At 48.5% G+C, this 19,236-nt stretch overlaps 1 protein-coding gene across 1 annotated transcript in view; it reads right to left on the bottom strand.

The window, feature by feature from the left end:
- TEKT1 (tektin 1) overlaps positions 1 to 19,236 on the bottom strand; it is an 880,590-nt gene that overhangs the window by 186,694 nt on the left and 674,660 nt on the right. Inside the window, exon 6 of the mRNA XM_069615027.1 lies at positions 3,779 to 4,001. Within this exon, the coding sequence (XP_069471128.1) occupies positions 3,779 to 4,001 (223 nt within the window). The remainder of the gene's footprint in view (positions 1 to 3,778; positions 4,002 to 19,236) is intronic.

The raw sequence follows: 19,236 nt of genomic DNA, 5'->3' as shown, positions 1-19,236 counted from the left end.
TTTCACTGCCACCTTCTCCCCCCCTCCTCCTCCTCTGGCTGACTCACACCCAGACACAGTCCTGTCCTTTCTCTACTCTTCTATTTCTGATTCTCTTGATGCTCTTGCCCCTCTCACAAGGATCCACTTGAAGTCCAAAGCCAAGTGCAATTCCTGGTATGACTCCAAACTAGCTACACTTAAACGTAAAGAGGAAATGGAGGGCTTCTTGATTATACTCTGACAAACTGGCCTGTCGCCTGCTCCAAAGGCAATACCGACTCTCTGTCCGCAACAAGAAGAGAGTCCACAGTCAAGCCTATGTCTCTGCGGCATCTAACAACTTGGCCAAACTCTTTAAAATCTACAAAGAGCTGGCCAGCCCTGCTGCAGTGTCTGCCCCTCCTCTTGCCTCCGAGGCTCTCTGCAATGCCCTTGCCTCTCATTTTATCTCAAAAACCCAGGACATCCTGCCCACCCTCTCCTCCCCTACCCCTCCTATCCCCTCTCAGTCTGTGCTTGCTGACCCTCCTTTAACCATCCCCCCACCCTCTTTCTCATCCTTTCCTCTTTTTTCCCCTGATGAGGTCACTAGACAAGTCTGATCTATGAAAGCCTCATCAAAACAGGTTCATCCCTATTCCTCTAAAACCATCAAGGAACACATTAATACCCTTTCTCCGGCCCTTGCCAATTTTTGCAACCTCTTCTTTGCCTCAGGATCCTTCCCCTCCCCTCTGAAGCACTCCCATGTGCATCCTCGTCTCAAGAAACCCACAGCCGACCCTTCTTACCCAGCTATCACCCAATTTCTATTACTCCTTTTCTTGCTAAACTCCTGGAAAAATGGGCCATCTCTTTCATTCCGATTCTGTTGGCTCTCTCCATGACCACCAGTCTGGCTTCAGAGCTGCCAGAAGCATGGAAACTGCTCTCCTGAACATCTGTGAAGATCTGTTCTCCAAACATGACTCTAATATTCCCTCCGTTCTCATCCTACTCGATTTCTCTTCTGCCTTTGACACGGTCAACCATATCACCCTGCTCAATGGTCTACGTGATGACCTGGGTATCACCAATCAGACTCTTGCCTGGCTGAGCTCTTTCCTCGCTGACTGACCCTCCCAGGTCCAACTTGGGTCCTTCCTATCATCTATCTTTCTCTCTACCTGTGGCGTTCCCCAGGGGTTTAACCTCTTGCCCTGGATTTTCAACCAATGCCTGGCAACTCTCGCCCACTGCATTGCCATTTTTTGCTCAAATTTCCAGTGCTATGCTGACGACACTCAACTCATTTTCAGGCTACCCTTGACCACGCCCTCTCCTTCTCTCATCTCTGATTCCCTAACTGCCATTCAAGATTGGTATGCCGCCAATGATCTTTGTCTGAATGCCAACAAGACTGAGATCGTCCTCATCGGTACACCTTCACCATCCTTTCCCATCACTCTCTGGCCAGCCTCCCTTGGTCCTCCTCCTATCTCTACCTGCGAGGCTAAGAACCTCGGGGTCATCTTGGACTCCACACTTTCCTTCTCCGCCCATATCTCAGATGTCTCTAAAAAGTCAAACATCCTACTGCACCTCATCTGAGGTACTCTGCCTTTCCTCTCCTTCCTCCAGAAGCTCATTGTCTCCCAAGCTCTGGTTCTCTCCAGGTTGGACTATTGTAACAGCCTCTTTCTAAATCTTCTTGCCTCTACTCTCTGCCCTTTACAACTAATCCAGAACAGGACTGTGAGACTTGTCCTTGGGCTCAAGCCCTGGGATTGTATCTCTCCAGCTGTGAAATCCCTTCATTGGCCCCACAGAGGACGCAGGGATTAAATTCAAAACCCTCTGCATTGTCCACAAGGCTTTCGGGGGCCTGGGTCCAAAATACCTTCAACTATTCCTCTGCAAATACCTCCCCTCTCGAGCTCTTCGCTCCTCTACTTCTAACTCCGTCAGGGTCAATCCTTTTTCAAAAAAGTGAGCTGGGAGTAGATCTCTGTCTTCGGCTGGGGCCTCCCTTTGGGACAGCCTCCCTGCCACTCTGAAACTTGAGGAAAACCATCTCCAGTTCCGGAAGCACCTCAAGACCTTCCTCTTTGCTTCTGCCTTCGCCCCCCACACCCCATCCCCTGCTGATCTGTTTCCCTCTTGGCCCTGCGCACCTGGCCACCCTCTGTCCTCCGGGCCCAGGTACCTGTTCACCCTATCACCCTCCTGCGCTGCCTCCGGGCCACCCCTTTCACTGGAGTCTGTATCTGTACCCATACAGTCCCCTACTTCCTTTCTTTTCTTTCTGCACTTAGACATACCCTGTCTTCTGCCTTAAACACTGCACTTGCTGGCTGCACTACCACCCTTTACTGCCTTTATTATTTATTTATATGTTTTATTATTTATCTTTTCTCCTGTGCTCCGCACTTTCCACTTCTGCCCCTTCCATGCACTTTTCTCCTTTCCCTTTCCCATGCACTTGCGCGTTCTCAATGACACTGGGCCTAGTAAGATCGTTGTTTTGTTCTCCCCTGTTCCCCTCGCTTGCTTTGTCGACCTCTGAAACACTTGTGTATGAGCGCGATATAAATAAATGATCATATCATACTAGGAGTTGAAATGAAGACAGGATGGGGAGAGGAGTGTTACCTGGCATTTTCAGTGTTTAAACCCCTTGCGTTTCCATTGACACATACCAAGGTTCTTGTATGGAAAACTAGACGTGCTGCCCTCTGAACCGATCGTCAGCATACTTCAAAAACAAGCATTTGCAAAGTCAACGGGTATGGCTTTTGTGTAGGCATGACCTGGTATTTTCCATGCACTGACATAAGGGCAACAGCTGGAAAATCTTTCTAGTGCATGGACATACTATTGCAGTGCCTGGCAAATGCCTATCTAATAGCCATACAAGGGCCAACATTTTTGGATTTTCCAATTCTGATTTTAATCAGGAAATCAGTGCAAGAAACAGATGCAAGGCCACACATATTGTGTATATATCAAGTGGCTAAAGGCACACTCGTCTAAGATTGTATTACACCAGCAGCTTTTGTAACTGCCCTTGAGCCATTAGACAGGTTAGAGATAACGTGTACAACCCCTTCATGGCAAAGAGCTAGCTTAAAGAGATTCCAAGTAGGCATGCTTTGGGCAGGGGTGGGCAGGTAGCAGGTGGGAATGGTCCTGTGGCAGTCATGGCTATGGGCAGATAATGGGTGGGTTAAAAGTCGAACACTCAGAAGCTGTTTCTCTCCTCACATCCCATTTTTCTCCTACCTTGGATCTGTACGATTACTGCGAATTCGAAATACCGAATTCGAAAATGTTGATTATTTGTTTCTTTTCGTGAAATTATATGCAGGGGTGAACCTCTTGCAGGCCCCGTCGTACTCCTCTCACATAATGTAATACCCTAACTCACCCCCCACGTACAATTGCTGCAAAATTCTCTGCAAAATTCTCTGAAAAATCATTAGCCCTACCCTCACTTCCCAAGTCAACAGTTTATGCTTTCAGGCAAAGCTTGTAGCACCACCTAGTATTCAAAACTAAAAACGTACTTTTAGTGCCAGACCCCCTTTCAGTTTGATATCAATGTTTAGAACTATTTGGCTATTAGAGCGCAAAACACAATTAAATAAGGCAGATATTTACTTATTCGAAGATTTTAACTAATAAGTGCAAAACACCTTTATGCTGAAATCTTTTACTTTTGTAAAGTTATATACATTTATTGTGGCAACTGCTAGCTAAATGAAACTTAACTAATATCATTAGCCCACGCAAATAATTTCCTTGCATCTCTATTTACCTTTGCCAGATGAGCTTCAAGTTTTCCCTTTGCATCTTTGGTCTCCATCACCCTGTTCATGAGAGCAATGTTTACTGTCTCACACTGTTTGCGCATGTCATTGGCCGTCGCTGACAAAATGCTGTCTGTCAGTGTCCTCAGAGAGATGGCATTATTCCTCTGCTTTTCGGCTCTCACAATATTTTCATTGGAAAAATCTTCCCATTCAACAGGACTTACAGAGCTAGAATGACACAAGACATAAAAAGGTATTGACAAAGCCAATAGTGTAGGATTATGTAAAAGCATTGTATAGTTATTGGCCTCATCTTTCAGGTAAACATTCACTAGCGATCATCCAGCATTCATCAATATTTGTAATATCATCGGGCATACAATCTTTGCCGCGATATGATACCCTGCATCCTTTCGAGCAACCCCGACACATTTATTTTCTCTTTCCCCATCAATGACAGATTCTATGTTCATTCATCTCGTTTAAATTCTGCTTCTTTTTATTTGGGGGGTACCTCCAAACCCCCTCCCCTATTATGTATTCCCCATACCCCCCCCAATATTTTATGATTTTTTTCGGCAAAAAAGGTTCAGCAATATGTGCCACTAGAAAAAAACCGCCGATGGATGAAGGTCGTATCCAATGACAGACCTAGCTGCACTTCTCCATTCTCCATACAGTGTGCCAGTGTAGGAATTCAATGCCACCCCCAAGATGGATTCCAGCGCATAGTGACTCTGATGTACATCAATAACAAAAAATGGACCAAATAGATAAATGATGACAGGATTCTATACGTATATAATCACAAGATTTTAACCAATACCTAATATTTATTTCATTTTTTTAGTCACAAACAAATCATTTTGTGGATCACAGAGAATACTCACATAAAACGTTTCCCACCACTCAAACTTCAATCATAACTCATACTTCCCACATTCATATTTTACGGATATTTCCCTCACTGTGGGTACAGAATATCTTGCCCCAGTCGTTTAGCCAACCTTCCTCAGGACAGAGGACAACTAACAAACGACTGGGGCAAGATATTCTGTACCCACAGTGAACTACAACCGAAACACGTGTCGACGGATATATATTTCCCCTATATTTACATAGAGGGGAAACATCCGTAAAACAAATGAGTTTTGACTTTGAAAATGTATTTTATATTCTGTTATGCTGACAGTAGACACCTATGTTAGGTATAGTTGTTGGTGTGACTATGGTATGTACGAGCTATGAATGAAGTTTGAGTGGTGGAAAAAGTTTTAAGTGAGTGTTCTCTGTGATCCACAACATGATTTGTTTGTGACTAAAAAAATGAAATAAATATTACGTATTGGTTAAAATCTTGTGATTATATACATATAGAATCCTGTCATCATTTATCTATTTAGTAAGTTGTTTGTTATTGATGTGTATACTCACCTGGAGGACCATAGAATTACCCTTTTGGTATTATATATGTGACTCTGATGAAGCAACACTGGTGATGCTGGGAAGTAGGCTGTGAGGGTTCCTGGAGGCTAAGGAAGGCTATGTGCTGCATGAGGTCAACAACAGTGAATGTATACAGGGGATCCCCAGGGCATCTGCTTCATTCCCAAATCAAATCAGGACCATACCAGAGACCAAGCAGAGGCCTAGGCCTAGGCCCAGGCCTCCTGGACGCATTTTCTCCAGAAACACTGCCAAACTCATTTATTGTAAATGTATGGGTATCAGTAAAGCATGTGGTAACTGTCAGGCGTTCATTATGAGTATGGTGGGAATACCGGCATATTACAACTTGGCGGGAGTGTGCGCACACACTACCGCAGTAATGGTAATTCCATCCTGCGGAATTACTGCTGAAACTGAGTCCCTGATGATAATTCTGCTCGTATTCGGCAGAATTGCCGTTATTACCGTACAAACAGCACTAATTCCTCCGGCGGAATTACCGTCGGCTGAAATAGCGTCATCACCAGAACGGAAAGTACGGCGGTAGCCATTTTGAAAAACTCAATTCACCCTGTATCCTGCACTTCATGTAGCCATTGTGGTAGGTCAGAAGAAGGAGACAGACCAGTTATTACATTCTTTTTTTTTTTTATAATACATTTTATTGATTTAAACAACAATCACAATCAACAACAAAACAAAAAGGCCAAAACATACGCATTCATCGAATAAACCAATTATTTAAGCATAGTTAGAGTCAGTTAGTTTCCATATGCAGCCGCATCTATATGTTATTTGATCGTGCACCTTAGGGTAGCAAAAGTTACTGAGACTCACATTCTTCCCATTTTTCCCACACTTTGGAAGCCTTAGTGGGACAACCTCTTGCCTTATAGACTCTTGTGTTCCAGCATTGCGCATATGTCCATATCATCTGCCCATTGATCCAGTGTCGGAGAGTCCGGGGCACCCCATTTATGTGCGATATTCTGCTTCATCAGCCCTGCAGCTGTGGACAGGAGCAATCCCTCCAATTTATTGGCAATGTTCTCGTCGGGTTTGCCCAATAACAACACTTTCGGATCTAGTGGTATATCGCGGCCTAGTACTCTGGCTAGTTCAGTGCAGCATTCACCCCAGACATTCTGGATCTGTGCACACTCCCACAGGATGTGTATGAATGTGCCAGCCTCTACACCACATCGGAGGCAGTTCGGGTGTGGGGCTCGTTTCCAGTTGTGTATCATAGTTCTGGGATAGTATATTCTGTGCAGGATTTTTAATTGTACCAGACAGAGCCTGGAGGAGATAGCGATCTCCCTGGGGTGCATTCGGATCTGGATCCAGTCCTCTGGGTCTATGGTACCCACATCTCTTTCCCATTTGGACTTAAGATGAGGAAGTTCCGGGGTGGCAAAGGAGGACATGGAATTATATAATATAGAAGTGCATTTAGCAGGGATGTATGCCGGGAATATGTTGCGTTCTATGGGTGTGCTCTCAGGTATGGCAGAGTCTGTTTGGATGTGTGTCCGCAAGGCATGGGCCAGTTGAGTGTAATGGTATTGTTTGGTTATTGGGAGCTGAAATTTCAGCCGTAGGGCCTCAAAAGAGGCGATCTCCCCATTCACCGGGACATCCCCGATCTTTGTGATTCCGGCCTTCTTCCATTTAAACCACGGTCTGAGTTTCCCCATTTCATCCAGGTTACAATTGTGCCACAGGGGTTGTGCAGTGGTGATCTTATCCTTCCACCCCACAAAAGAGTGTGCCCGCCTCCAGACCATAGATACATGTGCTGCCATTGTTTGTTGTGGGGGTCTATGAAGGGGCTGATAGAGCAAATGTAATGGGTCTATGTCATGAATGGTAGCAATTTCGGCCCTTATACGCGGCAATTCCCGGTGCCCATGCAAAAGGTCATTGACCACCGCCAGTTGAGAAGCCCAGTAGGTCTGGAGGCGGGGGGAGGCGGGGTACGCCAATACCTCCCTCCCAGATCGATCTTTGGAGCGTGGCTAGTGCAATGCGGGGCTGTGCCCCTCCCCATATGAGTTCTCCAAGGAGACGGTCAAGTTGGTCAAATTCGTAATCCCGAATCTCGAGCGGGGCATTTTCTAACACATATAGAAATCTAGGTAGAGTGATCATCTTAAATAGGGCGGCTCTACCCATAAGCCTCAGGGGAAGAAGTCTCCAGTGACGGACATCGTCTGGGAAACGATCCATGATTGGTTGGAGGTTGTGGGTTGTATAGCGTGTTAAGTCCCGAGATATCCAAATCCCCAGATATCAAAAGCCGTTTCCCTCCACCTTATATGGGCATTCCTGGGGGATGGCCTGTGTGCCGCCCTTTACCGGAAAAAGAATAGATTTGCTCCAGTTGATTCTGAGCCCACTGAATTCACCAAAGCGGACGAGCATCTGCGTCACTATAGGGCAGGTTTGTATCAGGTCGGCCAGATATACCAAGAGATCGTCAGTGTACAAGGACACCCTACCTTCATGTCCCTCGGGCTATCTGAATCCTGTCCAGTCCTTGCTCTGACGCAGCCACATAGCAAGTGTCTCTATCGCCAGAGCAAAGAGGTGGGGTGATAGGTAGCATCCCTGCCGTGTACCCTTGCCAAGGGGGAAGGGCTCAGAAGGCCACCCGTTCACCTTCACCTCTGCCTGTGGATCTGTGTAGAGGAGTTGTATCCATCCCAGAAAATTGTCTCCAAAACTCATTTGTCGCATAGTTTCCCAGAGGCTGTCCCGGCAAACCGAGTCTATGGCCAGTAGTGAAAGCGTTTTTTCTATAATAGGGGCCCTTTCCAATAGCAGGTGGAGGCGTTGTATGTTCATACATGTTGATTTGTGTGGCATAAAGCCACATTGGTCCGGGTGGACCAAAGAGTTAATGACCGATTTCAGCCAGTTGGCTAGGAGTTTGGCAAGGACTTTGGTTTCGCTGTTAATTAGTGAGATAGGCCTATAAGAGGCGCATTGCTCAGGTGGTTTTGCTGGTTTGGGAATAACGACAATTGTGGCTTTGCGCAAATCTTTGGGGCAAATTCGTTGGGGCCCGGCGTTTTCCCGGATTGCAACTGGGCTATAGCCTCAGCGATTTCCACTTCGGTAAGAGCAGAGTCCAGTCGTGTTTTCTGCTGTTCCAATAGGCATGGCAGAGTGATGTCCTGTAGGAGGGAGGGGTTCAATGGGGATACCGGAGAACAATACAGAGTAGCATAAAAGTCTGCGAAGGCCTTGCAATATCGCGATCCGAGTGGCAATTCCCCTCCTGCAGGGTTATGATCTCCCTAACATGGCTTTGACCCTCGTCTCTCCTCTCAAGCCAAGCCAGCATTTTACCAGCTTTATCCCCATATTCATATACTTTTGCTCTGGATTCTCGGTGGGCGTGTCTAGCGTTATCTAGCTCAGTATTCCGGAGCCGCTCTCTAGCACCCTTAAGGAATCTGAGGATCTCAGGATTTGGAACAAGAACGTACTTGGCTTCCCAGTCGCCCATTTCTGGGAAGAAATTCTGATAATTTCCGGAGCCATTCCCTCTTTTTATTCGCCGTCCAGGAGATTATCTCCCCCCTCAACACTGTTTTATAGGCTTCCCATATCGTGACAGGACTATCAACTGTGGTGCTATTAATTTCAAAATATTCATTAGTTGCTTCCGTGAGGCGATCGATAAGATCAGGGAAGCCCAGGTAATAACTATTCAATTTCCATGACTTAGGGGGAGTTGTACCTTGTATACACAATACCATCATCAAAGGTGAGTGGTCTGCGATGCCACGGGAGAGTAGATCCGCAGTCGTCGCCCTATGTATATCGGTGCTTGGGAGGAAGAGATAGTCCAATCTGGACAAGGAGCCATGTGCCCCGGAGTGGAACAAGTAAGCCTCAACGTCAGGGTGGAGATGCCGCCACACATCTCGGAGGCCTAGGGCTTCCGCAAATTTAGCTAATTTGGCGGGGGTGTTTGGATTGCGGTTCCTGATGTGAGTGCGATCCTTAGTATTGCACATGATGTCGTTAAAATCACCCCCCAAGATCCACAGGTCAGGTTGGTGCTTTGCCATAAGGATAACCAGGTCATCCAGCAGTTCCTCTCCCAGCCCCGGTGGAGAGTACACTGACGCAATGGCCAGTGTTTCTTCCCCCAGTTTTCCAATGACCACCACGTAGCAACCCCCGGGATCTTTGGTCTATTGTCAGCGGTACAAATGGGACGCGTTTGTGTATCAGGATGAGGGTTCCTCTGGATCCCATTGTGTATCCTGCATGTAGCGCCAATCAGTAGTTGGTTCTGCGAAAGAGGGTGCAGTTGGTTCCCGCCAAGTGTGTCTCAGTTATCAGGGCAATGTCAGGGAAGTGCCTATTTAAGAATTGCATGACAAGATGCCGCTTGATTCCAGATCCCAGCCCGTTCACGTTCCACGTGATCAGCTTGAGAGACTTAAGACACTCAAGGGTTATTGCGTGAGTCAGTGTGGGTGCCATTTATAGTATACAGTGTCAGATTTGAGGGCTCTATGGAGTCGTATTATGGAGCCATTGTGCAGGGGTTGGATACACTAGGGGTGTGCTGCTAGTAGGAAATGATATGGGACCGCATACGCTGATTGATATGACTCATTAGCCTTGTGAATGCGTAATAACTGTGGATCAAAACAAAAACAACGAAAACTTGACCCCCCCCCCCTGTACTCCACCCCAACACAAAGTACCTGTCGTCCGAACATTGCTGACACTCGGAACTAGAGTGTCAGCTTAAACTTGAGGTTCCAACAAACAAGGAAACAAGAGAAGTTCCCATGGGTCCATGGCTCCTGTAACCTTCTGATCATTCCGTGGCTCCTGAGATTCGCAGGGGGCGTCATTGTCCCACTAGCTTGGTTCTCCGCTGCATCTTTCCGCTGTGTGGCTGTCTTTTATTCAGTCGGCGGGATTTGCCACCTGTTCCAGGATCGCTGGTTCCGGGGCTTCTGGGTGCCTCTCAGCGGGGACATGATTTGGTCTGGGCCGGGATCTCCCTCTTCGGTTTGTTGGTCTGGCCGTCCAGTCCTAGTCAATGTGCGTTTCTGCCCATGTCCAGGCCTCAATCGGATCCGTGAAATGAACTGTAGTTCCTTTATGGTAACTTTTGATTTGGGCCAGAAACAGCAGTCCATATTTCACATTCATGGGAAAGAGTTGCCTTTTCAGCGGTTGAAAGGACTGTCTCGCCCGCTGCACCTCCCGGGTGTAATCGGGGAAGAAGGCGACCCGGGAGTGTGTGATTGTTCCTTTGGAGCAGGCCATCTGGAGGAGTGCGTCCCTGCCTCGGTAATTAAGTAGTTTGGCTATTACCGCTCTGGGTGATGCGCCTAGTATAGGTCTGCCCGATGGCATCCTGTGAGCTCTCTCCACCGAGAGGGATTTAGAGAACGGGTGGGGTGCAAAGATGTCTACTAACCATTGGTCCAAGAAGAGCTCCATGCTGGGCCCTTCCTCTCCCTCCGGCAGGCCGAGGATGCGCACGTTGTTGCACCGCCATCTGCCCTCTCCCTCATCCACGCGGGCTTCCAGTGTTTGTGAAAGTTGCTGGTTGATGCCTCTGATGTTGTCTTCGGTTCCGGAAATGTGTTGCTCCGCCTCATCCGTGCGGGCAGTGAGTTTCTGCAGGTCGTGGCAGAGAAAGGAGACGTCCGCCGCCAAGCTGTCCCTTTTCATCTCCATAGGGAGTTAGCAATAGCAGCCTTCACGTCTCTTAGAGAGAGGGCATCTTCATCTCCGGGGGAGGCTGGTTGTGGTGCGTGGGTCTGCGGCTCCTGGGCCTGTCCTACCGCAAATTGGTCCATCCTGCTTTGTGTTGATGCTTTTTTCAGCTTGTCATTGCCCATTTTCGGAGCGGGAGGTGGGTTCGCTGGTGTTGTGGTGGTATCTGGTTCCGGTTGTGGTAAGTTCTGCGGACTCAGGGGATGCGCACCCCGGATTTCGGTGTCTCGCTTCTGTCTTACCCCTATCAGGTTGTTGCAGTATCAGTTGTGACTATGGCGTGCCAGGTCTTGCCTTCCCAGACTCCGAGAGTTATATGCGTCAGTCTCGGCCCTCCGCCACTAGGATGGTGGCGCTCTCCAGAGCACTGGCCGATTCAAGCACTGTGGGGGGGAGAGCTTGTATGTGCCCTCCAGGGCGTCGGTGGCAGCTTTGCGTAGGCTGGCAGTTGGTGTCTCCCGGGGGGGGGTGGGAGCAGGTTTGGCGGCAGTCCCTTTCCCGTGTGCCCCACGCAGCCGGGGCATTGCAGATTTAGTGAGATGTCCCCTTGGTGAGTGTCCGATCCGCCTGTTGTGGGTGCAAGTGCCCAAGAGTAGGCAGGGCCCCGTATTATGCGGGAGTGTGTCTAGTTGTGCAGCCACGGACTCCAAGTATCTCCTCACATGCCGAACTCGGAGTTCCTATATTGGCCTTAATATTCTCCCCCCGTGGGAGGCCAGGGCAGGTGTCTGTTTCCACCGCTTCGGCCAGGAGGAAAGGTAGCCAGCCAGTAAGGAAGGGGGGCCCAGATATTGGTGGTGTGCCCACTGTTGTTGCAGTTGGTTATTTCAGATCAATGGCATCTGTCCATGCCGCAGCAGATCAACGGATCTTGGGCTGCTGTTTCGTTTCCACCCAGTACGCTCTTTCTTGTATTGACCCCTCTGTAAAACTGTTGGAAGTGCGGTGCAGTTTAGCTGTGTGTGTATCGCATGCCAGGGCAGTGGATCTGGGTTGGGGGCCCTACCCCTGATGGCGTTGGTGTTTACTACAGTCCCTTAATTCCTTGTGTGGGGGTACCACCGTAGTTGCTTTGAGGATGCGTGGGTATGTCCTTGAACTGCTACTGTAGTGTCCTCTTGCTTGTGCGTGGATATGAGATCCCAGTCCCAGGGTGGAGGGTAGTTTGTTCCCCTTGGTGAGCAGCAGTGCAGGTGGGCAGAAAATATCTAATTAGTGCACCACCACTGATGTCCGTGTTCCACTGTTTGGTTGCCACCGCTGTCTCAATGATGGTGCTCTCCTGCCGTGTGGCCCCTCCGAACGGAGAGAGAAGCCATCTTGGTACATCCCGGGAGGATAGCTCAGCGGCAGCGTGCGCGTCTTGGAAGCAAGACGACACGAAGCAACACCGGGTTCGATCCCCGGGTCCGCGCTTAGAAACCTCTGGGTGTTTAAGCGCGTTATAAATACGTAACTAAGACAAAAAAAAAAAACAACACAATTACACAACTAAGAAAAACAAACAATTTCTGTAACAGCGCCTCGATGCCTGTGGGCTGTGTGAGCGCTTTATAAATGTTAAATAAATTAAATTAAATAAATTAACAAGCTGGTGTTGGATGATCCGCTCTCTGATGCAGTCTTCTTTATACAGAGGGGGGAGGCTGGCGAGTCCTCTGCGGTATCCGCCGAGCGGTCCTGTTTAATCGAGTAAAAGGGGTTGGGAGCGGGGCTGTTGTGGCACAGTATATGCCACCCATGCACTTAGAGGTGGGCAGGCAATGTCGGATTGGTGGTATTTGCCCTGACGAGCTGCGTGTGGTGGGGGGTCCATGCAACCTCCTATAGGTATTCATTTTGTCCTTGCCCCCGGCAGCCGTGACTTCCCGCCCCTCATGCTATGTCCCCCATCGGAGAGGGGGCGTCAGTGGGTCATGTTGGTTTCGCCCCCCGATGGCAGCTCCGGAGCCCTGACATTCGCTCACCTCTGATTCCAACCATAGTAGGTGCAGGTGCTGGGCTCGTCTCGTTGCCTTCACCGCGTGGAGCCGGTGCCGTCGGTGCTCAGCCAGGGACCTTGCCTCTCATCCGCCGCTGGTCTCACACGGTCGCAGTCGCCATTTGCTCGAGCTGGTCACAGCCTTGCGGGGAGGCAGATTCTAGCTGTCGCCGAATCCCTGAGTGCCCCGTTCAGGCACACAGTCTCACCTCAGCAACCCACTCGATGCAGGTCTCGTCTCTCTGCACACCGCTTGTCGCAGGTCTGCTTGCTGCCTCTGTTACTCTCTGCGCTTCCCGGGCGCCACCTCCCCCCAGCCGCAGCCCGGATTGGCTGCCGTTTTACAGGGTGACTACTCTGTTGGACTGGGACTTTCAGTGACCAGATCCAGGCCTGTACTGGCTTGGCGGGAAACCGGGACAATTCCTGGTGGGCCTCTGACAGGGGGCCTCTTTTTGTGTGTGGAGTGATATTGTGTGGGCTGCTCCTTACAGCACACCGTAATGGTTCATCTGTGTCGTGCCAGTGCCTAATGTTTTATAGTTGCTGTGAACTGGAAACAAGCAATGCACTATAAAAACTTGAGGGACTTTGTACCCTGGAGGACCAAGGTGGCCGTGACAGCGTTCTCGGAGAGAGATTTCTGTCTTCTGCAACCTGCCATTGACCCCCTCATTATTACTAGTTGTCTTCCCCCTCCCTTTCCTTTCCTACAGTTCCTTGGACTTTCCTACCCTCCGCCATCCCTTCCTAAAATATTTCCTATCTCTCCCTTTAAACATTGGTAGGTGGTTAGGTCACTAGACTGCCAAGACATCCTGGGACCTTCGCCATCATAACCTGTCACAGTAATGAAAGCTTTGTGTAAAGCAGAGGAACTTGTTCTGGAAGGGGCATGATAACAGAGCAACAGTGTGTGTATGCAATTCTTGCAGAGGTGTTGCTGTACCCTGCAAATCCCAGGTTCACTTTTTGTTGATATAGCTCAGTGCATTCATGTGCATGCAGCACTTTATGAAACTTGCAGTTCACGGGTTACAATCACTTGAAGGTAGGTCAAAGGGGAAAACGCCTTAAGCAGTTATGTTTGTGAATCCTTCAAGTCACATATTTGAATACTGGGAGGCTGCACCGACAGCTCATTGAGCTGAACCCCTGCTGCAGTCCCCACTATCGACAGAGGTCCAAAGCTTACGTGACTTTGCCCTTCTTCCTTTTAAGATTAATACGGAAAGTGTAATATGTTTCCATAGTTTTGAGCAGCAAGATACAATTCCGTCTATTGTTGTTATGACCATACTGGACCTGTTCACTTAATTTCACCCATCAAGGAGAACGTGTTTGTTAATTCCCAATTCTATAGTAAGGGCTCGGAGGGCTGCAAGCTGGCGAGAGTCTAAAAAGCACTTTCACACCCAGCAACCTGCTCCTTAGGATGAAGTGCAAACTTTCAATATGAACAAGAATCGGGTGAGGAGTTGGGGAAGGAGGAGGCAGGCACAGCATGGTGGTGGGGAAAAGCAGTTGCAGCTTGGGGCTAACCCACTTTATTACAATGTTGCCCTTAAGAGTGCACTTTCCCAGCAGGTGCACTCTCGCCTGCCCTGCGGTATGGGGGCAGGGTATGGTGAGGCAATGGCAGGTGCTTTGCTTTGTGCTGTGGGTCCGGCCATGTTTGTGAGAAAAAAACATTCAGCCGTCCACTCGTCAACAAATGCTGAGAAATCGTGTGATCAGATGTGCCTATGTTCTGCTAGCAATTGAGACCAAGTAGATCACTGACCTGGGTTCTGAAGGTTGGTCATTTTAGGATGTGTTGTGCTATCCAACAATGACATGCTGGTGTGTAAATAGGGTCTGACTCAGGAGCACGTCATAGGACCAGTGTGAGAAACTGCTTCAAAGTGAGATGTAAGAGAAGGGATGTTATGTTATGTTATGTGGATTTATAAAGTGCATGGTCGCCGGAAGGCATTATGGCGCTAGAGAGGGGAAACCCCAGAACAAAGAGCAGAGCGGCATCATGAACTCAGAACAGTGTTTTAAGAGCCTTCCGGAAAGACAGATGGTTGGGGGATAACCTCAAAGAGAGTGGGAGGCTGTTCCACAGCTGCTCAGCAGCCATGGAAAAAGCCTGCCCCCCCCCACCCGGGTGAGCCGAAAAGGTGGCACAAAAAGCAGCCGAGAGGCGGCGGACCATAGAGGGCGATTAGGGACATAATGTGCAAACTTAGTACGGAGATATTCAGCTCCCTGCTCATGAAGAGCACGATGCACACTACACAGGGATTTAAACTGGATGCGCTGTGCTACCGGGATGTGGGCCAGCAGGGTGATCCGAGACGCGCGCACAGAATGGACTGCTGGAGCACAGCCGCGTTTGACTGTTATACACAAGCAGTGGTCAGAAAATGACAAACCTGAATCCAGAAGAACCTTATGTTTTTGTACTACAAGAAATGCATTGAGGAGCATCATAATAGTTGTTATTGCTGGAATTCTGTAGTCAGAGAGCTACAGGTCTTCACTGACGAACTAGTGACCCATGCCGAGGAGTTATGTGGCTCTCAGCATTGTAAGTCTTTAGGGTAGAGGAAGACAGCAATCTGGTCAGGCATCCGTGACAAGGTTACGCCTGTGGCACAGTCCCATGGGACAGTGAGGACTGCAGGAAGCGGTGGAACTTGAAGGTCAGGGGTCACAGCCTCCTGTCCAAACACCAGGGGGAGACATCGGTCATAGGAGATGGCACTGTGGACCCTCTTCTAACCCATTGGGAGGAGAAGGCCAGCTCCATCCTCCATGTGGAGGGGATCGAGGGACTTGGGAGTGCTGGGCTCAAAGCCAGCAGCCAAGGCGAATCTGGCAAATCTGATGAGTTTGAATATCCCCTCCTCCCCTGACAATGCGCTGGCCAACTGAACATCTAAAGCATGTGCCCATCTGCATAAATGGGCCCAATGGACTGTGGAATGTACCACCACATGCCAATGCACCCAAAGGCCATGCCACCCATTGAGTACTCAAGGGTAGGTGGGCCACTTTGCACATACCCATGCACAGTACAATGAATGTGCATGTGAGCACATGCAACTAAGAGCAGCATCCATGTGTGCTGAGAAGCGCCAAGTGCCACAGTGGACCCCCAGCACAACCACATGTACAGGCTACATTGCCAGCCCAACAGACAAAGGGCACATGCAGACACTACCCCCACCTTTCATTGGCCATATGCATTGAGCTTCAATCGACCATACCCATCCGACCACATGTGTATGATGTCCTCCGCCAGGTAGCATGAGTGACTAGGAAGCCCATGGACAAGTATGCATGATGACTAGCAGCAGGTCATTGTCCACCCAATAAGTTCACAGGCGGCTCAGGAGGAAGAGGATGCAGACCCGTCTACCTCCCATGGCTGGGCCTCCAGTGCTAAGCCAACAGCCTCCACACCTGCCCCGCCCAGCCAAAGGAAGGGAAGGAGTGAGACCCAGTGCCCAGCAACCTTGCACATGCCAGCACTGGCATTGCACCCAATGGAAACAATGCCAACACAGCTGCAGATGCAACCACCACCCAACAGCCGACCACTGTGGTTGTGACAGGGGAGCCAGATGCTGGCATGCACGCACAAGTAGCTGTACCAGCACCCATCGAACTGGCCCATTACACCCCCTCATCACACGAGCAGAACGACCAGCCACATGGTCAGCGTGGCCTGGACTCAGAGGGTGGCACAGATGTAAGTGTCGGAGGCAGGGCCTACAGATCACCCTGCTTCACCCCTGTGATGCTGTTAATGCATTGGAGGGACATATCCTTGTCCTGTACTCCTTCTTCATGTGTGTTCTTTGCTGTTTTCAGCACAGGAGTCCCAGGTGGACACCTGACAGTTAGGCTCTTCCTCTTTTTGGTTTGGTAAACAGTCCCTTGGGATGCCCTTGTGGCACTGTAGGATTGTTTAGCGTGTTTTGGGAGCACAGAGTACAGCACCACTGCGGAGGATCAATGTATAGCATGTTTTTTTCTTGAAGTGCAGCGCCACTGCATGGGTTTGGTGCATTGATATAATGCGGTACAGCAAGACATGTGTTATTGAGCATTTTTATGCAGCACCACTGCATGGGTTTAATGCAATTGCTTCAAGCTATGTGTTGCCAGTGCAACCTATGGACATGTAGATGAAAACAGGCTATGCAGTAAAAAACGATTTCCACATATAAAATGCAAATAATTTTTTCACAGTTAAAAGCATATTTTTACCTGAAATTCCTCTGTTGCAGGAGACACATTTGAGGATTAATGAACTAACCTCATTAACAAAAATCTAACACGCTAACTCATTAATAACATAATGTGTTCTCCAGTGCAAAATGAATGGAAAATGACAGGCACTGAAAGTCATTTCAAAGGCACATTCAGATATTTTTTTTTTTTTTTGCTTCTATCTGCGCTCTGTCCACAGTAACTGCAGGAAGTAAAGACCTCGAATAAGCAGGAAATCAGTTTGGTTACAGTTGCAACTGTATAAGCCAAGCCATTGTGTGCAGAGGGTGGTTAGGGCATGATAGAATTTTATTGGTTAGGATCCTTTGGTAGGAGGTAACCAGAGTTTTCTTGGATAATCTCGAGGAAGAAGCTGGGGAGAGACATCTTGACACAGCTCGAAGAAGGACTGGGTTGATAGCTGGGGATGCCTGATTCCTAAAGCAGATTCAACTTGGTTGCAGAGACTGGGATTTCCAGTCAACAAGTCCCAGTTTGAGTGACAGCAAATGCTTGTCCTTGCTGGGTGAACCCCTGCAGAAGGCGACCAGCCAAAGAGGTCACATGCTGAATAAGCCTGGTAATTATCTCGCTGAAGTTTGGGGGCTGAGTGTGTGCGAAATATTCAGTCAGTGTAGGAAAGGAGATTCCTGTGCTTTACCCACGTGTTTAATGTTGCAAATTGAATTCTTGTTCCCCGCCTCTCTCTTCTCAGTGTATCACAAATAATGCTGTTACTGTGCTATTTCATTTATTTCTGTAAAAGAGTGAGATCGTGTTTAAATGCAACTTTTATAATACACAAAAATATCTGAAAGCAGACGGGTGGTGTGTTTTATTTTCTCTTTCATTTGTGCATTTACCAATACAGTGCTGATGATGTGGGGAGATGTTTAGACAATGCAATTGTCATTTTTAAGGTAGCTAAAAATAAGATTTGGCTGCAGCTGTGCGCACAATGTCATTCAGTATGAGCAATTATAACTAACTGTGTGTGTTGTAGTCTGCCGGAGGTCTATGAGTCGGCAGAAAGGAAGGCCCGGGACATAGTTCACTACCGTATATAAGTTAGTGAAAAATACCACATGATAGCTCGCTGCCGTAGATAAGACAGCGAGAAATTGCCCATGGTGGCACACTAAAAATGAAAATGTGGTGTTCCTGAAATGCAAGCCTGAGGTCTCTCTAGTGATTACACGAAAAATCTAAACAAAAATAAGGGGTTCTGGATATTGGGGCCACAAATAAAACAAAGGAATTATGCTCACCAAAAATACCACCAACCACGCATACCGACCATGCATACCAACCACGCATGTCTGTGTACTGAAATAATGCATATCCACTGTATTATTATTATACATAACCCAATCTGAATACAAGGAGTGATTGTTGCTAAATTATTTTTGGCGGTGAGAAAATACCGCCAGGCCCCAAATCAACACAAAATACCCAACAGCACCCATGGGTGGGGGTGCAACCCTATACCCCTAGTGTATGTTTTTGGGCACCTGTGTGTGGCCCACAGAACAGGGTGTGGGCTGGTGGCAGGTCCGTGCTGAATATGAAAGGTGGTCTGAGTATCCTCCATTTTGGGATACCCATGCCCTGCCATAGGAATCAAATCAGTGGATTTCTGATGGGAGACAAGATGGCCCCTGTGGCCTTTTGCTTTCAATCGCCTGTTACCTTGTTTTCCCGAAGTCCCGGGAAGCCCTGACTCTGTCCCTTCCCCTGACTTGCTTTTGGGTGGAAGTTCCATATATGGTATTGTGGGGAAGTCCAGGCCAGACTGGCTGGAGCCTTCCCAATGACTGCATGTTGTGGGTACACCCGTGGGGTGGGATCTGGGTGAATGGAGTGTGTGACGAATACGCATTTTATGTTATGGGTGTCTCGTATCTGTGTGTGTGACACAAAGAATGAGACAGCCCTGCTGGAAACTGGGATGCACTCGCACGTTCTCAATGTCACTGGGCTTAGTAAGATCTCTGTTTTTGTTCTCCC

Source organism: Ambystoma mexicanum, chromosome 9 (assembly GCF_040938575.1).
Source record: "Ambystoma mexicanum isolate Mex_15411 chromosome 9, UKY_AmexF1_1, whole genome shotgun sequence".
Lineage (NCBI taxonomy): Eukaryota > Metazoa > Chordata > Amphibia > Caudata > Ambystomatidae > Ambystoma > Ambystoma mexicanum.
Note: the sequence above shows the minus strand (reverse complement) of the source record. Positions and strands in the feature narration are given on the sequence as shown.